General features: G+C 39.9%; 1 protein-coding gene across 2 annotated transcripts; it reads left to right on the forward strand.

The window, feature by feature from the left end:
• The first annotated feature begins 166 nt into the window (after window positions 1-166).
• Window positions 167-11,889, forward strand: sdha (succinate dehydrogenase complex, subunit A, flavoprotein (Fp)). 2 transcript variants are annotated; one of them, XM_039804999.1, is made up of 16 exons: window positions 167-273; window positions 929-1,009; window positions 1,608-1,769; window positions 2,004-2,147; window positions 2,595-2,759; window positions 2,875-3,023; window positions 3,160-3,284; window positions 4,847-5,015; window positions 5,133-5,328; window positions 5,432-5,603; window positions 5,911-6,029; window positions 7,471-7,582; window positions 7,758-7,888; window positions 8,159-8,272; window positions 8,397-8,516; window positions 11,751-11,889. In XM_039804999.1, the coding sequence occupies exons 1-15, from the start codon at window positions 211-213 to the stop codon at window positions 8,481-8,483; spliced, it is 1,989 nt and encodes a 662-aa protein (XP_039660933.1). In that variant the 5' UTR covers window positions 167-210; the 3' UTR covers window positions 8,484-8,516; window positions 11,751-11,889. The 2 variants fall into 2 exon arrangements, with proteins under 2 accessions (XP_039660933.1, XP_039660932.1); XM_039804998.1 differs by lacking the exon at window positions 11,751-11,889 and having other exon boundaries at window positions 8,397-9,023.
• Window positions 11,890-14,809: the final 2,920 nt, after the last annotated feature.

The following is a 14,809-nucleotide window of genomic DNA, read 5'->3' on the forward strand; positions in this document are numbered from 1 at the left end:
TGTAAAAGTCTATATGTATTTATCTGGATTCTTTGTACAAAAAAAAAAATGCTGTTTTTTTGCAGTTTAATCACATTAATAAATGTTTTTAAAGTATTGCCATTAGGTGTAACATAAGCCATACCCCCATTTTCTGAGATTGGTTTGGTCCATTGCTGCGGAATAGCTTATCCTCCACCGTAGCTCAGAATAGGTCCTTCAACTGACAACATGGCGAGTGTCCGGGCTGCCTCCCGTCTCCTCTCTAAGAGGGTATTATCTAAAACTAAATCAGTGAGTAGTAGCAGATGGATACTAAATATCTAATATAGCTACGTGTGCTCTTTTTATGCGTTTTGATTGTCTTTTTTTTAACGCTGAAAGGAAAAATTCTGCAGCACTTTCAGCTTTCGTAACCGGCAGATTGTGGCTTGTGTAACCTGTGTTATGAAGCTATAGGGTGTTTCAATGTGATACCATAAAGAAAAGCCATTTTGCTAATCTAATAAAATGTTATATGTAGCTGTATCATCGCCGTTTGTTTTACATTATAAGTAGAGATAAATGTTTTCAGTAAACTGTATTTGTGTCTACATTTGTATAAGAGTTACTATAAGAGTTACTTCAGTTGCCCTTGTTGTCTTAGCTACTGTGAGTAAGCTAGCCAAATGTTAAAGGATACACTGCAAATATCTGACTATTATCTGACTATTGACTATCTTTAGAGGCAACTATTAATGCTGTATTTTTATGATTCTTATTCTTATGGAAGTGTTATTAGGAATATGCATGTAAAGCTGCCTTAAATATGTGATTTAAACATAACGGTATATGCGTATCAGAAGAGTAGGCAACGTTTTCTGCAGGCATGGTTAATGTGATTAATGTTGCAATGGTGCTGCTTTTGTTTGATTTCTCCACTTATATAAATTGTTTTCTTTTCTGCCAGGTCCCTGCTGCTGCAGTTCAGGGATCCAGGAATTTTCACTTCTCCATCTATGGCAAGAAAAGTGCCAAAATATCAGATGATGTAGGTCTATCTACTCTTGTGTAGATCAACATTTATTAGGGTTATTGGTGTGAATGCATGATATGGTATTATTCATGATACAAATGTGAGTCTATAGTACTTATTTTGTTCACTGCAGCATCAGGTGTCAATAACAAAGTTACTACCTTTTAATTACATACACTAGTGGCCTTAAACTGGTCTTAAAGGTGCAGTAGGTAAGACTTATAAAACTACCTTTCTGTCATATTTGCTGAAACTGACCCTATGTTCGAGTATAACTACATGAAGCAGGTAATTAAAAAAAAAAAAAAAAAAATCCAGCTCCTCAGGCACCACCTACAGCCTGTAGTGTGATTTGCAAAAATCCATTGCTCTCTGTTCAGATGCACCAATCAGGGCCAGGTAGGGTGTCTAACTGCGTGTCAATCACTGCTCATGCACACGCATTCATTCTCCTTTGTGGGCGGAGGGGCTTAGTTTTGGGCTTTAGCAGAAAAGGGGGAGGGACTGAGAAGTTGTCCATGATCACATTTTTTGTCCTTTTTATCTTCGCAATCATACCTACAGCACCTTTTTTAAACTATGCATACTCATAGCTCTTCTTTATTGTTTTCAGATTTCTACTCAGTACCCAGTAGTGGATCATGAATTTGATGCTGTGGTGGTCGGAGCTGGAGGAGCAGGACTTAGGGCAGCCTTTGGCCTGTCCGAGGCTGGCTTCAACACTGCCTGCGTTACCAAGCTTTTCCCCACCAGGTCTCACACTGTCGCTGCACAGGTATAATAACATGTGTTAAGTGTTTATTGAGGATTTTATTTATGTTTTTGTTTTCTGCAGAACTTCATCAGGCTGAAATCCCTCTGCATTCATTAGACTGGGATTTAGCAAACTCACAACCCCATACAGATTTTTTTTTAATGTAAATCCAAGGCTTCATATAAATATAATCAACATTAGAGCTCTTTCTTTTTTTAATTGCATTGGATTTCTGAACAATGTCCTGGTTCACAGGGTGGGATCAATGCAGCTCTGGGCAACATGGAGGGTGATGACTGGAGGTGGCATTTCTATGACACAGTTAAGGGATCTGATTGGCTGGGAGACCAGGACGCTATCCACTACATGACCGAGCAGGCTCCTGCAGCCGTAGTGGAGGTAAGATTTCACACACCCATACACACGCACAACAGTTGCCCTATTTATTCCATTGAGATTAAGAGAGTGCCGGAAGTAAGGCTTTATCTCAGCACTGTATAACCTGCAAACCAGATTGGAATGATTATTTTTTGGGCATTTTTAGGCCTTTATTAACAGGACAGGTGAAGAAATGAAAGAGGAGAGAGAGGGGGGAATGACATGCAAAAAACGGGCCGCAGGTCAGAGTCGAACCCTGGCCTGCTGCGTCGAGGAGTAAACCTCTACATATGGGTGCCTGCTCTACCAACTGAGCTATCCGGGCGTCAAGCCAGACTGTATTTTTATGTTACTTTGTGGGTTTTTTATTTATTTTTCATTGTTGCGTCACTGCATCATGGCTCTTTCCACCTACATGTATGACACAGCTGCAAATCTCAACCTCAAGTTGCTGTGCCTCTTTTCCAGCTGGAGAACTTTGGCATGCCCTTCAGCCGCACTGAAGATGGGAAGATCTACCAGAGGGCCTTTGGCGGTCAGAGTCTCAAGTTTGGAAAAGGAGGCCAGGCCCACCGCTGCTGCTGCGTAGCAGACAGGACAGGGCACTCACTGCTGCATACACTTTATGGACGGGTAAGTCCACACACTTGTTCTGCATCTTTTCTTTTACTCAGTTCATTACATAAAGTACCATGGAGTTCATGTCTATCTATCTATCTATCTGTATTTCCTTCTGTCTACTGTTCAGTCGCTTCGTTACGACACCAGTTACTTTGTGGAGTACTTTGCCCTGGACCTGCTGATGGAAAACGGAGAGTGTAAAGGAGTGATCGCTCTCTGCATGGAGGACGGCTCTATTCATCGCTTCAGAGCCCAGAATACGGTCATTGCTACTGGGTAGGTATCGCACTCACGGTTTGCAAAAAAACCCCAGAAAAAGTAGACACTTTGTCTTCATTTATATATAAGTGGATATGAGATAATTGACAAATGTGTATGGAAGTTCATACATGAGTTATATTTTCCATTCCAGGGGTTATGGAAGAACCTTTTTCAGCTGCACATCTGCCCACACTAGTACAGGAGATGGAAATGCAATGGTAACCAGAGCTGGCCTGCCCTGCCAGGATTTGGAGTTTGTACAGTTCCATCCCACTGGTGAGAAAAATAAACATTAACTTATTAAACCCACTTCATAAAAAAGTTCTATCGAAGCGTAAAAAGCAGCAAAATAAATTCCAAAAGCCGGCCTTGAAAGCTTCACAACAGCTACGTACATACATGCTCTTTATTATTTCTAGTAATTTCGCCTTGTAAAGGTATTCTGTCAATGACCGTTTAAAGTCCGTTATTTTATTGTCTAGCTGTAAAAATGTGATAAGACTATAAATGGTGCCAGCTGTGTTTCATTCACCGTCTGTTTGTCCTTACGTGTGGTGGTTATTGCCATCCTCTGTTCCCCTTTTTGAGTTTTAATTTTACTACAGACAAATTAAAAGATAATGAGAGGTGTAAGCACTGTTTACCTCTGGTTGTAAGATAAGGCTTCCTACATGTATTTCACCTTCCTAATTCTGGCCTGATCCATACATTTGTTCAGGCCTAGCAGTTTACATTGAGCTCTAATAGCAGACCCTGCTTACATAAAGACAAGTGGTCATCTTTATTTTGGTTCCTGCTGGACATCTGACACCGGACTCTTCAGTTATGTACGAAGTCACCCTGTGATGTGGCCTGTGGGAGGTCACTAAAGGTTGAGCCACTGCAGATTGTTAACGCCTGGTTACATAAATGCAGCATACCTTTTTTTATATAAGTAAAATAGTTTAGATACCAAAGCCTTTTGATTGTGAAGCATTTTACAGTCTATGCTGTGAAGACTGGAGTGAACCACCAGAATAACTGTAGACATTCTCATTAGCCAGCCTATCAAAATAATATCAACATGTTTTTTTTTTTTTTTTTACTGTAGAACCTTATAGAACAATAAAGACAGTAGCTTAACTAGCCGAGAGGTGTTATGTAAAAATGCTGTCAAGAGTGTTATATCAGAGAAATCTTGATTACTCATGTTTGTATTCCTTTTTCTAACTATAGCATTGAATGAATATGAGCAATACAAATAATTTGAGGGTAAAAAGTAACAACTTTCAGGTGAGAGAGAGAGAGAGAGAGAGAGAGAGAGAGAGAGAGAGAGAGAGAGAGAGAGAGAGAGAGAGAGAGTAAATATATTTATCACTGTTCAGTCCCAAAGCACGCTGTTATAGTTTTTATTGGTAACAATATTGTGTCATAACAGTAAAGCTTTGAGGATATGTTCACAATGTTGACCTCATGCTTCATTGATGGGAATGTAATTCAAATCTATTTCATCAATCATACCTATAAAGTGTTTGCATTGCAAAGATAACTGCTATTAATGGTTTACTATATAACCATTCTTTTACGTGTGTTATTCATTCATCAACATTTGGGTTCAATAACCGGAGCAAATTTCATTCCAGAGCAGGTTAGATATCTAGTACAGGTTACCATGGTAACCTAGGGGAATAACATACCCCACATAGAACACTATTGTCGTACTAAAGACCCAGGATTAAGCTCAAAGTTTGCTTACTACAACACATCGGTTTGGTGTTTGCAATGTCTGCATTCAAAAAGAGCAACTGAACTGTGTCTCAAAATGTGAATCCCTTCAGACATGTGAATCTTTACTACAGGGATCTACGGAGCTGGTTGTCTGATCACAGAGGGTTGCCGTGGTGAGGGAGGGATCCTGATCAACAGTGAGGGCGAGCGCTTCATGGAGCGCTACGCACCCAACGCCAAAGACCTAGCCTCCAGAGACGTGGTGTCCCGCTCCATGACCATAGAGATCAGAGAGGGCAGGTATGGACAAAATATGCGTGTGTGTGTGTGTGTGTGATGTAACTGTGCTTGCAAAAATGTAATACTTCATGCACATGTAAATCCTATCTTTATTCCTGTCTGTCTTTGTTCCTTCAGGGGAGTTGGTCCAGAGAAGGACCACGTGCACCTGCAGCTTCACCACCTGCCTCCCCAGCAGCTGGCCAGCCGGCTGCCCGGTATCTCAGAGACGGCCATGATCTTCGCTGGAGTCGACGTCACTAAAGAGCCCATCCCTGTCCTGCCCACCGTTCACTACAACATGGGGGGAATACCCACAAACTACAAGGGACAGGTAGGTAATGTGCACACACATTCCCTCCTCACTCTCTTTGGAGTACTTCAACGACAAAAGTGACACACCGCCTTATCATTTTTTTTATTTTTCTTTCCATCAGGTGATCACTCATACCAACGGAAACGACAATGTGGTTCCTGGACTGTATGCCTGCGGAGAGTCGGCGTGTGCCAGTGTCCACGGTGCTAACCGGCTGGGCGCTAACTCTCTGCTGGACCTGGTGGTGTTCGGCAGAGCCTGCGCCCTCACCATCGCCGAGGAGCACAAACCTGGTGAGCGCCTCTGTTCCCGCTTTATTACAATGAAAAGTTCAAGTTCTGCTCTCTGTTCTGTCCTCTACTACCTTTTTGTCAATCAAACTGGACAAATAACAAATTCCATTTTTCAAGATCGATGTAAAAGGTCATGTCATAGTTCTAATGCTCATTTAGACAAAGGAAAAATCAGGTGGCATCATTTGAGAAAGATGAATTTCCCCAGTAATGCAGGACAGACAGCATATCATCTGGCATCAGTGTTCCAGTACACATCACCTGCTTGCTTCGCTGCTGACTCTGGTGTTTTTTGTTTTCTCTTCAGGAGAGAAACTGTCCCCTCTGGCGCCCAGTGCAGGAGAGGAGTCCGTGGCCAACCTGGACAAGCTGAGGTTTGCCAACGGAAGTCTGAGGACCTCCGAGATCAGGCTCAACATGCAGAAGGTACATACACACACACACACACACACACACACACACACACACACACACACACACACACACACACACACACACACACACACACACACACACACACACACACACAAACACAAACATGATGATAAAGCAAGGCTGGGACCATTTGCTTTTGTCCCGATTCGATTCTTTCGCGAAACATGGCTGCCGATTCAATTTGTATTGCAATTTTCCTTTATTGCGATGCTAGAAGTATTGTGATTTGATTGTATTGAGTATTGCGATTTTCTTTTCCTTCTTTAAAGGAACACGCCGACTTTTTAAGACTTTAGATTTTTCACCGTATCCCCCAGAGTTAGATCAGTCCATACATACCCTTCTCATCTCCGTGCGTGTCCTAACTCTGTCTGACGCCCCCACCGCTAGCCTAGCTTAGCACAGATCCTGGAGGTAACTAGCTCCATATAGCCTACGGCTCCCAATAAGTGACAAAATAACGCCAACATGTTCCTATTTACATGTTGTGATTTGTATAGTCACAGCGTGTACACATAACAAGCCATCTTCTAACCGTATACATACTGGGAACTATATTCTTAGAAGGCGAAGCACTGCTACTTCTGCTACTTGGGCGGAGTGATTTGCTCGCAGCAACTGAGAAGCACCGTGGTGAGGAGCAGAGAGTAACAACGGTGCTTTTGAGGTGTTGCGCTAATCTCTCCGATTTCTAACGACTTAGAAGATGGCTGTGTCTCATGTGACCTTGTTATGTGTACACGCTGTGACTATACAAATCACAACATGTGAATAGGAACATGTTGGCGTTATTTTGTCACTTATTGGGAGCCGTAGGCTAGTTGGAGCCGGTTACCTCCAGGATCTGTGCTAAGCTAACGGTGGAGAAGCGTGGAACAGACAGATTAGGAGATGAAAAGAACGATCTAACTCTGAGGGAATGGCGAATAAGACAACGTCCCAATAAGTCGGCGTGTAACAAAAACAAACGTTGAATAAAAACTTCTAGAGACAATATATCATGATTTCTAAAAACTAATTGTTTTCTAAAAAGAATGCACATCACATGTCAGTCAGTCAGTCAGTCAGTCAGTCTGACATTTATTTAATTTTATAAAGAAGTACAGAACATGGATTTTCTGCTTCTGGTCTGTTTTGCTGGAAACAGATATGATGTAGTCGCCGTCAGCGGTACCGTATGAACTGAAAATATTTAGGTGAATAACTGGTAAAATAAATACAAAATATCGATTCTGAGGAAAAGAAATCACGATGCATACATGATTTGATTTCTTTTGCCACCCCTAATGAGAAGTGTAGAAGTGTTTTTTGAGGTCCCTCACATTATCACCTGGCCTGTGTGGATCCCGTGTTTCCTTCACTAAGGCCCACAGAAACTTCTAAAAACAGACCAACATAAATCATGTGTGGCTCCTCCTGCCTTTCCTTCCAGACCATGCAGGCCCACGCTGCAGTGTTCCGTACCGGCCCTGTTTTGAAGGAGGGATGCGAAAAGATGGACGACATTTACCAGACCCTGGGTGACATCAAGACCTTTGACAGAGGTACTGCACCGCTTTGTGTGTCTGTTTCTGACAGCTTACAGTATTGTCAGCCTCTTTCTGGAAAAAAAGGTGCCATAGTCCTAAAATACCTCTCCTCTCCTCTCCTCTCCTCTCCTCTCCTCTCCTCTCCTCTCCTCTCCTCTCCTCTCCTCTCCTCTCCTCTCCTCTCCTCCAGGCATTGTGTGGAACACAGACCTGGTGGAAAGTCTGGAGCTGCAGAATCTGATGCTGAACGCCGTCCAGACCATCCACGGTGCTGAGCAGAGAAAGGAGAGCAGGGGAGCCCACGCCAGAGAGGACTTCAAGGTCTGCACCATACTTTATCCGTTGTCCTTGCAGTGCTTTTCCCCTCTGCTTCTCCTTTCTGTCTATCCATCTTTCTGCCCATGTTCTCCTGTTCTTTCTGTTATCTCCCATTGGTTGCCCTTAACCTTTTCTATCCCTCTCCTGATTATAAATCAGTATTATAGTATATTGGTATTTTTCTTTATATGTGTGGATAATTGCATAAATAAGCGAATATAACTTCTTACTCTGTATTGCAGCCAGTCTCTCTGACATAGTTTTATGTTCCAGGACCGTGTTGATGAGTACGACTACGCAAAGCCCCTGCAGGGTCAGGAGAAGAAGCCCTTCGAGCAGCACTGGAGGAAACACACTATGTCCTACGTCGACCCTAAGACTGGAAAGGTACGATCCCCCTCAGTGTGTGTCGTGGTGCTTACAGCAGGACATCAGGCTGCTCAAGTTACTAACTTAAATGGCCAGTAGAGTCAGTAATATGTGATTTATTTTTGTTTTTGTGTGATCACAGGTGACCCTGGAGTACCGTCCCGTTATTGACCATTCTCTGGATGAACAGGACTGTGCCCATGTCCCTCCTGCCATCCGCTCCTACTAAGATCTCCTTTCCCTCTCTCCCTTCTCCTCTCACATTCAAGTCACTCATTTATCTGCTATTTATAAAGATCACTTTCCTGTAATAGACATTTTGAGACAAACTGTGCTTATGGTTGCGCATGTGTATCCATTTAGAACAGTTGAATACAAAACTGTCTTGACTTTAAACTCCATTTGTCTCACCTTCCTGTATTCTGTGTGTTGCCTTGATATAATCTGTGTGCAGCAGATAGATTTCAACACGGGTCTTGTGTGTGTATATACAGTATTATGAGGCACTCAAGACAAGTGGGTGACTTTTCAGTCCCTATCTGAAGAACAAAAGCATAGTTAACATGCGGTTCACCGCTTTGCTTTCTGTAATGACACTCTAATTTACAAGTCTTTAATTATAACTTCTCTCCTTTTGCTTTCTGAAGTGAAGAGATGGTAGAAATTATTGCAATTTGAAATAGACTCGTCGCCGACAAGCCACAGCGTGAGGTTTTAAACATGTAAATATTGCAGAAATATACAATAAACATATCTTGTTGAAGCATCAGGTAGTCTTTTCTCACTCATTATGACCTTTTAGTCTTGGATACTTCACAATACTTTCTAGTTATTCTTTATGTGTATGGAGCAGTTTGTAAAGTACATAATGTATCTCATGCTTAGTAGATAATTCGCTGATCTATCTATCTACAGTTCACACCTCTGAAGGTTAACCAAGTTAAGCAGCTAGATGTGTGTATGTGTGTATGTATTTAGCCACATCTGTTCTTTATACACTTTGGTGTTGCTGTTATCTTCTCTGAAAACTGAGGATAAATTCCAGTAAGGGCTGTGACGTACACATAGCTTTTAAGGTTTCTCATTATTTTCTTCCAAAAGTATTTAGTAATAAGTATTTGCTTCAGAGCACCTGTGATAACAGCAGTTTGCCATCAAATCAAAGCTGTGTGTGATGTAGAATTGATGGGAAATCCCTACTAACTGGAATTTCCCCCATTTTTTGCAAATGCAGAAATAAGGAAGTGCTCCATGCTGTCACTTGACATATTGCACAAATTCACATGCCATGCTTCTTGTAACCGTTTAAAAAAAAGGTTTGAGTCTATTTTATTTTTTTTCTGGGTTTGCAATTTGTACTTATTTTCATATGTTCAATAAAGTGTAGACTCTGCATAGAAACAAGAGACTTTGGTCTGTCTCAGTGGTGATTTTAGACCCTTTTTAGGGGAGCTCATTGCTGTTGCCAATGCTATGCACCTGTAACCCAGTCAGGGAAAGTTTTATTTTTTATTTATTTATTGTTTACACCTCATCATTTCATTTGATTCTGGTAGTCCATAAAGGGACTTTCGTAGTTTTTTCATATGTTCAATATTTTGCATTTATTCTCTGTTATAATAAATGCATATATTTATTGTTATCCATTGAAATTAACACTTTTGCAAGGCACTGTATCCGTGTCACATTCTCATCAGGGGCTGAGCCCCTCTAAAGGTCTGATCCTAGAATCGCCCCTGGTTTGTCTTCTTCCAATAGGCAGGGAATAGACACAAGACAAACCTCTGCATATTTGAATGGTATGATAAAAGCCCTATAATAAATCCCATATGTAGGTAACAATGTTGACTATTTCAGACGTATACATACAAGTTTGGGTGCTTTTTGAGTTATGACTTTCAGCTTTTTGTCTAATGCCTGTTTATGGCCACTAAGAGGCAGCAGACAGCACACTGTTGAAGCAGAAGTTCTTCAGCAGCATTGCTGCGTGGTTAATAAACAGCATGTGTATGTATCGTAGATGATTAGGTTATCTTACCACAACAATGTTACAGTTTAACATTATCATGTGAGAAGTTCAGTTCTTTTATATCATCCCTACTGTAAATGCAGGTGTTATACCTTAGTGGAAACTTTTGCAGGAGGAAGTCAATAATCACTTAACAAACACTGAAGTAACCCGAGCCTGTTTCATATCCTGACCGGGCTGTAAAAGCCAAACCCAGAAAGGCCGGCATTGAAAGTGACGGAGGTAGTTGGCACCCGCACTATTACTGAAAACGAAAGGATTGTTGTTGAGTAAAGAATGGAAATAAAATACTTGGTTACTCCCTGTGTGGAATCAGTTGCTACCATTTGTACCTTTATGGAACACTTTCTGAAACATGATCAGCATGTGAATTTAACAAACTATGATCTCCTACCAGAAAACCTTCATTCATCACACACCTGTATAAGGTACTGGCTAGATAAAGAGAGAGCAAATATTAACACAAGTCGGCATACATAATTGAAGTCACTGCAATGTGACATTGAGGTTCAGCAAAGCGAATGTAGGTAAAGATAAGAACATTTGCTGAGAAACCTTCATGTTACTGGATGTTTGCAGCTTGTACGTAGTGAGACAGGATCAGTTGAGTGTGTTACATTCATGTATATTTTAAGTATGTATTATGGTTAATTATAAGGATGTAAAAGCCTATGATGAATTATACAACATAGTTTAATGGGAAATAGAAGCTACAAATTGCCACATTTATCATGCAATGTAACCCACTGTGACTTTTAGCAAAGTAACTTAGTATTAATTTTGCAACGGCAATTTTCATATTAAAGGTCCATTTTGGATAGAACATAGAACATTTTTCCATGTTTTAATGTTCAAAAAACACATTGACTGTAACGGCACTGTAGCAGCACTTTCTAGAGAGAGAGATTCTAGAGATTGGGCGGGGGTGCTTTCCATAAAATGTTCTCTCAATGCAAATCAAACCAGCTATTAGGCTAACTGAAATAAAATCATGCAAATCTCTAGGTATGGTGAAGGGTATGTGATGATGTGGGGCTATTTTAATTCCAAAGGCCAAGGGAACTTTATCAGGATGCATAGTATCCTGGATCCATGAAATAACTGGCCTTTAAAAATAAAGATGTGCCTGTCTCTATGGGAATTTAACATAAGGGTCTACTTACTTATGCCCCCTGTATTTTAAGGAAGAATATTTATTTATTTATCATAAACTTATGAGCACCACTGTATATATAGTATAGTTGTGACATCACTAGACCTTATGGCTCGTTTGAAGGCACAGTTTCTGAATACGGGCTGTGTGACCGTTTTGATACTTTCAGTGTTTATATAGCACGTTGACCTGCTTTATAATAACAAGAAGACATGGAAATCTCACTTTTTTCCAATATGGGAACTTTAAAAGTATGAATTTTGCTACAGTAATTTTCAATTTAAAATACTTACATTCTTCTCCTTTCTAGTCACATTCAAGTCACTCATTTATCTGCTATTTATAAAGATCACTTTCCTGTAATAGACATTTTGAGACAAACTGTGCTTATGGTTGCGCATGTGTATCCATTTAGAACAGTTGAATACAAAACTGTCTTGACTTTAAACTCCATTTGTCTCACCTTCCTGTATTCTGTGTGTTGCCTTGATATAATCTGTGTGCAGCAGATAGATTTCAACACGGGTCTTGTGTGTGTATATACAGTATTATGAGGCACTCAAGACAAGTGGGTGACTTTTCAGTCCCTATCTGAAGAACAAAAGAATAGTTAACATGCGGTTCACCGCTTTGCTTTCTGTAATGACACTCTAATTTACAAGTCTTTAATTATAACTTCTCTCCTTTTGCTTTCTGAAGTGAAGAGATGGTAGAAATTATTGCAATTTGAAATAGAATCGTCGCCGACAAGCCACAGCGTGAGGTTTTAAGCATGTAAATATTGCAGAAATATACAATAAACATATCTTGTTGAAGCATCAGGTAGTCTTTTCTCACTCATTATGACCTTTTAGTCTTGGATACTTCACAATACTTTCTAGTTATTCTTTATGTGTATGGAGCAGTTTGTAAAGTACATAATGTATCTCATGCTTAGTAGATAATTCGCTGATCTATCTATCTACAGTTCACACCTCTGAAGGTTAACCAAGTTAAGCAGCTAGATGTGTGTATGTGTGTATGTATTTAGCCACATCTGTTCTTTATACACTTTGGTGTTGCTGTTATCTTCTCTGAAAACTGAGGATAAATTCCAGTAAGGGCTGTGACGTACACATAGCTTTTAAGGTTTCTCATTAATAATCACTTAACAAACACTGAAGTAACCCGAGCCTGTTTCATATCCTGACCGGGCTGTAAAAGCCAAACCCAGAAAGGAGGTAGTTGGCACCCGCACTATTACTGAAAACGAAAGGATTGTTGTTGAGTAAAGAATGGAAATAAAATACTTGGTTACTCCCTGTGTGGAATCAGTTGCTACCATTTGTACCTTTATGGAACACTTTCTGAAACATGATCAGCATGTGAATTTAACAAACTATGATCTCCTACCAGAAAACCTTCATTCATCACACACCTGTATAAGGTACTGGCTAGATAAAGAGAGAGCAAATATTAACACAAGTCGGCATACATAATTGAAGTCACTGCAATGTGACATTGAGGTTCAGCAAAGCGAATGTAGGTAAAGATAAGAACATTTGCTGAGAAACCTTCATGTTACTGGATGTTTGCAGCTTGTACGTAGTGAGACAGGATCAGTTGAGTGTGTTAAATTCATGTATATTTTAAGTATGTATTATGGTTAATTATAAGGATGTAAAAGCCTATGATGAATTATACAACATAGTTTAATGGGAAATAGAAGCTACAAATTGCCACATTTATCATGCAATGTAACCCACTGTGACTTTTAGCAAAGTAACTTAGTATTAATTTTGCAACGGCAATTTTCATATTAAAGGTCCATTTTGGATAGAACATAGAACATTTTTCCATGTTTTAATGTTCAAAAAACACATTGACTGTAACGGCACTGTAGCAGCACTTTCTAGAGAGAGAGATTCTAGAGATTGGCATGGGGTGCTTTCCATAAAATGTTCTCTCAATGCAAATCAAACCAGCTATTAGGCTAACTGAAATAAAATCATGCAAATCTCTAGGTATGGTGAAGGGTATGTGATGATGTGGGGCTATTTTAATTCCAAAGGCCAAGGGAACTTTATCAGGATGCATAGTATCCTGGATCCATGAAATAACTGGCCTTTAAAAATAAAGATGTGCCTGTCTCTATGGGAATTTAACATAAGGGTCTACTTACTTATGCCCCCTGTATTTTAAGGAAGAATATTTATTTATTTATCATAAACTTATGAGCACCACTGTATATATAGTATAGTTGTGACATCACTAGACCTTATGGCTCGTTTGAAGGCACAGTTTCTGAATACGGGCTGTGTGACCGTTTTGATACTTTCAGTGTTTATATAGCACGTTGACCTGCTTTATAATAACAAGAAGACATGGAAATCTCACTTTTTTCCAATATGGGACCTTTAAAAGTATGAATTTTGCTACAGTAATTTTCAATTTAAAATACTTACATTCTTCTCCTTTCTACTTGAACTATATAAATAACACATTATTTTATCAGACATGTCTGGGAGGCATCGTGCGAACGTGAAGTGTTATAACCACAGTGCAGCTCTTCTCAAAACACGGGTAGTAAAACAACCACAAGACTGAAGAATGCAGTTATAAGAAAACCACTTGAAAAATGTCGATGCCCTATTTCCAAGGCAGATGCATTACGGGAAATGTTAACAGCTATAAACCGGTCAAACCAGTTCAACCAAAGCACCTTCCTCCTCTTCACAGCATTAAAAGCAGGGCCTCCTGCATGCTCAGTCAGTCCGTGCTGGGTAATTTTTGGTTAAATTGCAGATATTGGCTGTTATTGATGGGTTCCAGGACAACTGATCCAGGCCTGCAGAGAATTATTAATCCCAGCCAACTGAACTTTCACTGAAGCACTGAAGCTGGAGAAAGAAGGAAAAGCATGTCCATTTATAGCCTAAGCTAATTTGCAATGATTGTCCCTGCATGGGCTTTAAAATAGATACATATGCAAAATAATACACAGGCAGCTGTGCAACCACAACTGAAATCGAAAGCACTAACTAAAATGAATCCACCATTAAACTAGATGAAATCAAAATCAAAGCCACATGATCACTCATGAATTCATGCCTTATCACGCTTCCTTAACTCTTTTAACAAATGATTCTAGTTGAACCATTTTGAGTTCTGTGGTTAAGAAAGTTTCCCTAAAAAGTTGTCACAACAAGTTGTTAATATATATATATATATATATATATATATATTTTTTTTTTTAAATAGAGACAATCCAGTTGCATTACTTTATTATATCGCAAACATTTTAAGGAGAAAATGAGACATGATTGAATAGTTAACAAGCCGAATACTCATTTCTGGTGATTAAAAAAAAGAAAAAAAAGGTCTTATGATGGTT

Source organism: Perca fluviatilis, chromosome 7 (genome assembly GCF_010015445.1).
Source record: "Perca fluviatilis chromosome 7, GENO_Pfluv_1.0, whole genome shotgun sequence".
Classification (NCBI taxonomy): Eukaryota; Metazoa; Chordata; class Actinopteri; order Perciformes; family Percidae; genus Perca; species Perca fluviatilis.

Excerpts from the sequence above, each read along its gene's own strand:
- sdha (XM_039804999.1), top strand. The coding sequence starts at position 211 with ATGGCGAGTGTCCGGGCTGCCTCCCGTCTCCTCTCTAAGAGGGTATTA. Across the intron at positions 2,148-2,594 it reads CTCCTGCAGCCGTAGTGGAG|CTGGAGAACTTTGGCATGCC; the intron begins GTAAGATTTCAC and ends CCTCTTTTCCAG. Across the intron at positions 8,273-8,396 it reads TCGACCCTAAGACTGGAAAG|GTGACCCTGGAGTACCGTCC; the intron begins GTACGATCCCCC and ends GTGTGATCACAG.